The 7469-nt window shown below is 44.5% G+C and overlaps 1 protein-coding gene and 1 long non-coding RNA gene across 8 annotated transcripts in view; both read right to left on the bottom strand.

Moving 5' to 3' along the window:
* The window catches only part of LOC118018466, a 1974-nt gene extending 993 nt beyond the window's left edge, over positions 1-981 (bottom strand). Inside the window, exon 1 of the long non-coding RNA XR_004681416.1 lies at positions 8-981. This is a non-coding gene — a long non-coding RNA (uncharacterized LOC118018466). The remainder of the gene's footprint in view (positions 1-7) is intronic.
* TCTN1 (tectonic family member 1) overlaps positions 1-6744 on the bottom strand; it is a 38942-nt gene extending 32198 nt beyond the window's left edge. For 6 of the 7 annotated variants that reach the window (XM_035016996.1, XM_035016995.1, XM_035016994.1 and 3 more), the window contains exons 1-2: positions 6447-6744; positions 2379-2499 (exon numbers count right to left, since the gene is read on the bottom strand). In XM_035016996.1, coding sequence (XP_034872887.1) covers positions 2379-2499; positions 6447-6666 — 341 coding nt within the window. In that variant the 5' untranslated portion in view covers positions 6667-6744. Of the gene's footprint in view, positions 1-2378; positions 2500-6384 lie in introns of all 7 variants that reach the window. The other variant, XM_035017000.1, reaches the window with a different exon arrangement.
* Between the last annotated feature and the right edge of the window lie 725 nt (positions 6745-7469).

The raw sequence follows: 7469 nt of genomic DNA, 5'->3' as shown, positions 1-7469 counted from the left end.
CCTTGACCTAGAATGCCTTCCACTGATTCCGTGCTGGCCAATTCCCACTTGTCCTTCAGAACCCAGCTCTGTTTGTCTTTTCTAGAAAGCCTACCCTAGCCCAACTGCCTAGGTTAGATGCTACTCCTCTGAGCTGTCTCAGTGCTGGGGCAGAACTGCCACCCACTCCTCTATCTCCCTTACTCAATGAGCTCCTAGAGGGCAGGGCCACATCCAGCTCACCTTACATCCCTGGTGCTCGTGAAAGGTAAGGCGTGGTGTGAAAGAAGGCTAGATGTGAGAAGGCAAAGGAGAGGCAGGAGTCAGGGTAGCCTCCAGGTTCTGGCCTAGGTGTCTGCCTGAGAGAACAATGGTAGAGAAGTCAAGAGAATACTAGAGGGTTGGTTAGGGGTGGAGGGGAGAAATTCATTCACTGATTCAACTCACTTCTAATGAGGGCCAACTATGTGGCAGGAGTTGTGCTAAGTACTACTGCTGTAAGGGATATTATCCTTGCTCTCGTGAAGTTTACATCTAGTGAGGTGAACAGACATTAATCCAATAATCTTAACAATAAATTTATAAATCATTAGATGATAGGATTAGCTGTTGACAGTTTAGCAGATGTAAACAAACCTTTTATGAATTAGAACCTAATGAGAATAATCAATTAATTGGGATTATCAATTTTGATTTATTTCTACACTTCTTTTTTAGGAAAAAGTCATAAGCAAAACTAACTCAAAAAAATTCTGAGGTCCTTTCCTGAGGGCACCATGGATTCAGCTCTAACTTCTATACACAAACACCACCTAATTTTGTGAATGAAGATTGACTGAAACATAGTCATGCCCATTCATTTACATGGCTGCTTTGGCTCATCAATGGTAGAGGTGAGGAAGTTGCAACAGAAACCACTGGCCTCTGAAGCTTAAAATATTTACTCTATGGCCTTTTACAGAAAAAGCTTCCTGACCCACATTCTAAATAGTCTATATCTAAAATTCAGTGTTGACTAATAAGGGGCACCTGGGTGGCTCGGTCGTTAAGCGTCTGCCTTCGGCTCAGGTCATGATCCCAGGGCCCTGGGATCGAGCCCCGCATCGGGCTCCTTGCTCCTCGGAGAGCCTGCTTCTCCCTCGGCCTGCCGCTCTGCCTCCTTGTGCTCTCCCTTTCTGTCAACTAAAATAAAATCTTTAAAAAAATAAAATAAAATTCAGTGTTAACTAATAAAAGAAAATATGACATTCTAAATTATGATCTTGAATAGAGCCAAAATCTCACTCTCAGGCTTTTGATACTTATTAAGGCAGAAAAGCAGAATGATTTCTAACAAAGACTGAACCACGTTGTAGTCCAGATACCCAGAAAAATATTCTGACTACAACATACCATTCTCCAAACATTTTTACAATATTAGAAGCAGATTCAATTTCCCATTGGTCAGTAATATAGTTTCTCATGAGAGGCACCTGGGTGGCTCAGTTGGTCAAGTGTCTGATGCTTGATTTCGGCTCAGGTGATGATCTCATGGGTTGTGAGATGAGCCCAACAGCTGGCATGGCGTCTGCTTGAGATTCTCTCTCTGCCTCTGCCCCTCCTCCCACCTTATGCTGTGTGTGCACTCACTCTCAAATTAAAATCTTAAAAAAGAAGAAAAGATAGTTTTTCGTGGGAAAAACACACTGTATTTATTTCCAAAAAGCATTCAATCTATCAAGTATCAATTGCTACAATTTGCTACAAGACTAAATTTAAGTTAGCTATCTCTGAATAATTGGTCCCATCCTGAATAAATTAACCTCTTTTAAGTACTGTATTTTTCAAAGACCTTTGAAGTCTGAATTACGAGAAACCAATTATTCAGAAGAGACTGTTTCTTTACCTTGTAATCGACTGGGAATATCACTTTCCATTGCCCTCCTATACAATGTGAACTGTGAGAATTCCTGGTAGATTTACATATCGGAAAAGTGTAAACAAAGCTTTCCTGTCTAATTTTTTGTTACAAGTACTATGTTCACAACAAAAGCTGTAAAATTCAACTGCACTTTCCACCCTAGGCTATATACATGAGACTAATTCGCTTATACAAAAATGTGCACATTATCTGTTTACAAATCAGAGTGAAATGTAATTCAATCTCTGAATACAAAGATTTCCTTATACTCTTAACAAAGTACACTCTCTCGTCTTTTGCCTCCACTATCATCCGGCAGTATGCAAATAAGGGAGAGATACTCTTCTACATATTGGTTTGGACGGCACGGCTTCTGAATGACGCAAAATTCAAGAAACCCAGCTTTGGGTTTTTCAGCCTGGAAAATATTTCACTTTCTGTCCCCAGATTTTATAATCTTGGTCCAATTTCATCAAAACTGCATGCATCACCAACTTACGTGACAATCGGAACTGAACAGGCAGAAAAAACGCTGAAATCCATGGAGCTGCAATCAGGATCACAACAGCAGTTGACGTCACACTGTGCTGGAGTCAGGTCACAGACACACAGAGCAGCAACTACAGAAACAAGAGGTAGGATGCAGAACTTCTCCATCAGCAAGGAGTGACTGCCCCCTGCCACTGCAAAGTACCAAAAGTCCATTTCATACAAAAGGTCTATTTTATTTTTCCTATTGCACTTTGAGGGCGATCTGTGAAGTGAAAATTAGTCAGTTTGAATGCTTCTCAATCTGAGATTTCCCCAAAGTAGCTAATCATCTGACTCACTTGGAAAGTTCTGTTTGTGCTCTACCTACAAGGACTCTGATTTGGTAAGCTATGAAACCCAGGCATTTGTGTTTTTAAAAATCATCCAGGTGGGGTGCCTGGGTGGCTCAGTTGGTTGAGCGACTGTCTTCGGTTCAGGTCATGATCCTGGAGTCTCTGGATCGAGTCCCGCATCGGGCTCCCTGCTCGGCGGGGAGTCTGCTTCTCCCTCTGGCCCTCCCCCCTCTCATGTGCTCTCTCTCATTCTCTCTGTCTCAAATAAATAAATAAAGTCTTTTTAAAAAACATCCAGGTGATGCTAATTAAAACAGGTTTAAGAACCAGCATGCTAAATCACTTCTCTGCCCATTAGAACCACCAGTCGGTAAGCTAGGAAACCCAGACATCTGTTTTTCAAAAACTTTCCAGGTGATGCTGATAATTTAACCAGCACGCTAAATCACTTGCCGGACCGTAAGAACCACTGGTGTGATAGTACAGATTCCCAAGCTTCACCTCTGGAGACTCTGATTCAGAGGAATAGCCCAATGAAGTCCACCAGGACTCAGGGCTCTCCAACTTGTTTCTCTCTTCAGGTGTCACCTGCGGCTTTGAAGCTGAGCCCACATGCACATTGACCAAGAATCAAACTGGCTCAGGTGCTTTGTACTTGGGGTTCTGGAAATATCTTTGGTAATTTACTTTTTTTTAAAGATTTTATTTATTTATTTGAGAGAGAGAGAGCACAAGCGAGGTGAAGGGCAGAAGGAGAAGGAGACTTCCTGTGAGGCTTGGTCCTAGGACTCCGGGACCATGACCTGAGCCAAAGGCAGACACTTAACCGACTGAGCCATGCAGGCGCCCTATCTTTGTTAATTTAGACAATAAAGCATGACGGGAAGAGAAATCTCCCCACTTTGCAACATTTGATTTTTCTTTTTTTAGAAAGAGAGCACGTGAGGAGGGGCGGGGAGAAAGGGGCTGAGGGCTAGAGAGAATCTTAAGCAGACTCCATACTCAGCAAGGAGTCCCCTGAGGGGCTCAATCCCACAACCCTGAGATCATGACCTGAGCCCAAACCAAGAGTTGGAAGCTTGACTGAACCACCCAGGTACCCCCACAACATTTAATTTTTAATCATAATGACTCTCTGGACTTTAAATTCCCTATTTTATTTGTCAACCAGGGGAGGAAAAAAAAACCCTTTTAAAGATGGCAGAGCGGGGGCGCCTGGGTGGCTCAGTCGGTTAAGCGACTGCCTTCAGCTCAGGTCATGATCCTGGAGTTCCGGGATCGAGTCCCACATCAGGCTCCCTGCTCAGCAGGAAGTCTGCTTCTCCCTCTGACCCTTCCCCCTCTCGTGTGCTCTCTCTCTCTCCCTCTCATTCTCGCTCTCTCAAATAAATCTTTAAAAAAATAAAAAATAAAGATGGCAGAGCATAAGAACGATAAACACTGAATTCATGGCAGTAATTACTGCTGGGAAGGGGAAAATAAGATCACACTTGTCTTGCCTATAATGTTTCCTTTTTCAAAAAAAATCTCATGCAAAACAAGGATCTAAAGCAAATGGTGGCAGAGATTCCATACAACATTCCGATTTGCATGTATGAACTAGTTCACAACAAAAATGAACTTTAGAAAAATATAGCTCAAAAAAAGGTAAAATAGCATACTCTGGAAAGAAGTGTATGAATAAGAGGAAGGTTTTGCCAATACACAATCCTTTCTTAATCTGAGACACGGGAGTCTTCTCCCGTAAGCTAACATACTTCCCTCTCACCAAGCACTCTTCCATGTGCTTAGTAAAATGAAAATGCAATTCGAGCATGTTAATATAAAAAAGTGTTTAGGCTCCCTGCCTTATGTGTTTAAAATTACAATCTTGATTTTTTTCACAATTCAAAACCCTTATAAGTAGCTATAAGACTAGTAAGGACAAAGCAATAGTGTTTAATAACTCCACTGGGGTGGGGGGAGGTCTCTATCCAGGATGTGAGTGTACTTAATCAGCCAACAAGTATCTGCTGAGCACTCCCAAGGTCTGAGTAGCTCTCAGCTGTTCTTCTACACCTCTTAACATCAACGTGCCTGGCTCTAGAGCAAGACGCTAAGGAACAGAGCTCAGATCAAGATGAAAGTTACTTCTCTTCCCACCTGTAACCCATCCTGCACATGGTGTCCAGTTCTCCACTCAAGAGTCAGCCCCTGCTCCAACACCTGCCAGGGGTGTGACCTAAAATCAGGCAAATAATTCACCTACCTGAAAAATGGGGATAACCCACATCATAGGGGATTAACTGAGATACATTACAGACAAAAAGCTTAGCACAGAGCCTGCTACACAGTAAGCAGTGAATAAATCCCAGCTGTCATCTTTTATCATTACTTTCACCGGCCTAAAGCAGGCCCTTTAAAAAGATGAAGTGCAAATTCATCCCCCCATGCTGGAAAAACAACCCTGAACACAGGCCCTAATAATGATGGTCCAAGAATAGCTTCATTTGGGGGAGAAATCACATAAACAGATGGAATACTTAGATGGATAAAAGACAACCCAGTCCAAAAACCTTAGAGAATTTTAGGATATTGAATACTATGCTGTAGTCTGTCCCCATTTATCACTTATTTACCTCCTCAACTAATTCATTAAATCAACAGTTTCGCTATAAAAGCTTTATTTTAAAAAAAAGCTTTATTTAAAAAAAAAGCTTTATTATATACTGAAATAGAGAATGTATTTCTCTGTACTTTTCCTTACTCATTTATACTTTTACTTATGCATATTCCTTACTAATTTATAAAGGAGGCCCTTTGGAGAAATGATGATTCAGGAACTGAAGTCCTAGAGTACAAGATATCCCCAAGGATGAGTTTTCTATTTACTAAATACTGAGCTTTACTCAAGGTCTTCTTCTCTTACGAAGGGGGAAAAAAAAAAACAAAAACAAAAAAACGCATACATATTGGGTTTACAGTCACAGGACTTAAAGGGTTTTGGGTTTTGTGGGGTTTTTTTGAGATCACAAACCCCTTTGAGAAACTGCTAAGAACCCTCACCCAGAAAAATGCACATTCACAAAATTTTGCACTCAGGGTACAGCCATCTCAGGGTCACATCCATCCCCTTAACTCATCCATATCAAATCAGATTATAAAATATTCACTAATCTAACTCCAGAATTAGACCATTTCCTGAGAAATATGTTGATTATCCCTAATGATGAATCCTAAGAGGTGGACATAACCCCTCACCCCATTGTTTCCCACCTCCAACACAGGAGGAATTCTGGGGTTTCCTAATTCAAGTCCACAGACAAGGGCCTAGTCGTATTTATGGAAACTAGACCCCTGGCGTTTCTTTTTGCTAAATGAAAAGTTCAACACAACCTATGCATTCAGTTTCCACAACTGCCCAGAAACTTTGGATTTACATAATTTCATCGCTGGTGGCAAAGGTGCAGCGACTCGTTCATTACTACCTTTAGCGTTAATGTTGTCCAGGACCACTGCAAGCTATTTCAAAGACTTTATACTGTCCCACTGACGCTCTCTGAGCCTCGGTTTTCTCTTCTGAGAGGGACAAGGAGGTCTACCCCACCGGTTGCTGAGACAGTCAACACCTATGAAACACTCAGCAATGCCCGCACACAGCAAGTGTTCAATAAACGTTTACTCTCATGACGACAGCCTCACCCGGGCCACCCGCTCCAAGCTGGATCACTCTGGATCCCCAGGAACTGCGCCTTGGTACCCACCGTCCGTGACCGGCGTGGGCCTGGGGCCGGTGGAGGGCACGGGGGCCTTGGGGGTTCCAGAGGGCCTAGGAGACAAGGCGGGTCGGAGAGTCGTCCCGGCTGCCTGCGTAGAGTTGAGGCCTTCCGTCGTCACAGGCGGAGCTGCCCTGGTGTGGGCGCTCACGGAGGCCCAGCAATCCAGGAGCATAAGCAGGAGCGGCGGGAGGCGCTGCGGCCCCATGGCCGAGCGGAACTCTACGCGACCGGCGGCAAGGATGGTGCATTGCCTGGCAACCGCGGCGGCTCGGCGCGGGGCATTACGGGAAGGGTCCCGCGAGGCCGCACGAGACCGCGGGGGCGGGGGGCGGGGCCTGGGCAAGGCCGGCCGCGGTGGGGGCGGTGACGGGGGCGGGGCGGGGGCGGGGCGGGGACGGGGCGGGGCGGGGCGAGGGACGCTGACGCAAGGCTCTGTGAAGCTAGTGGGGGCGAAGGACTTCCGAATTCCCGCGGTGGTTTCCAAGCGGACTAAGGCGCTTGTTTAAAAAAATGCATATTTCCAAGTTGTGACCCGGAATTCAGACTCAGTAAATCTAGGGCAGTGTCCAGGAATCAATATTTTTTTTATTCTTATGTTAATCCCCATACATTACATCATTAGTTCTAGATGAAGTGTTCCATGATCCATTGTGTGTGCATAACACCCAGTGCTCCATGCAGAACGTGCCCTCCTCAATACCCACCACCAGGCCAACCCATCCTCCCACCCCCCTCCCCTCTAGAACCCTCAGTTTGTTTTTCAGAGTCCATTGTCTCTCATGGTTCGTCCACCCCTCCGATTTCCGCCGCTTCATTCTTCCCCTCCCGCTACCTTCTTCTTCTTTTTTTTTCTTAACATATGTTGCATTATTTGTTTCAGAGGTACAGATCTGAGATTCAACAGTCTTGCACAATTCACAGTGCTCACCAGAGCACATACCCTCCCCAGTGTCTATCACCCAGCCTCCCCATCCCTCCCACCCCACCCCCCACTCCAACAACACTCAG

Source organism: Mirounga leonina, unplaced genomic scaffold (genome assembly GCF_011800145.1).
Source record: "Mirounga leonina isolate KUSES-001 unplaced genomic scaffold, KU_Mleo_1.0 Mir_171, whole genome shotgun sequence".
Lineage (NCBI taxonomy): Eukaryota > Metazoa > Chordata > Mammalia > Carnivora > Phocidae > Mirounga > Mirounga leonina.
Note: the sequence above shows the minus strand (reverse complement) of the source record. Positions and strands in the feature narration are given on the sequence as shown.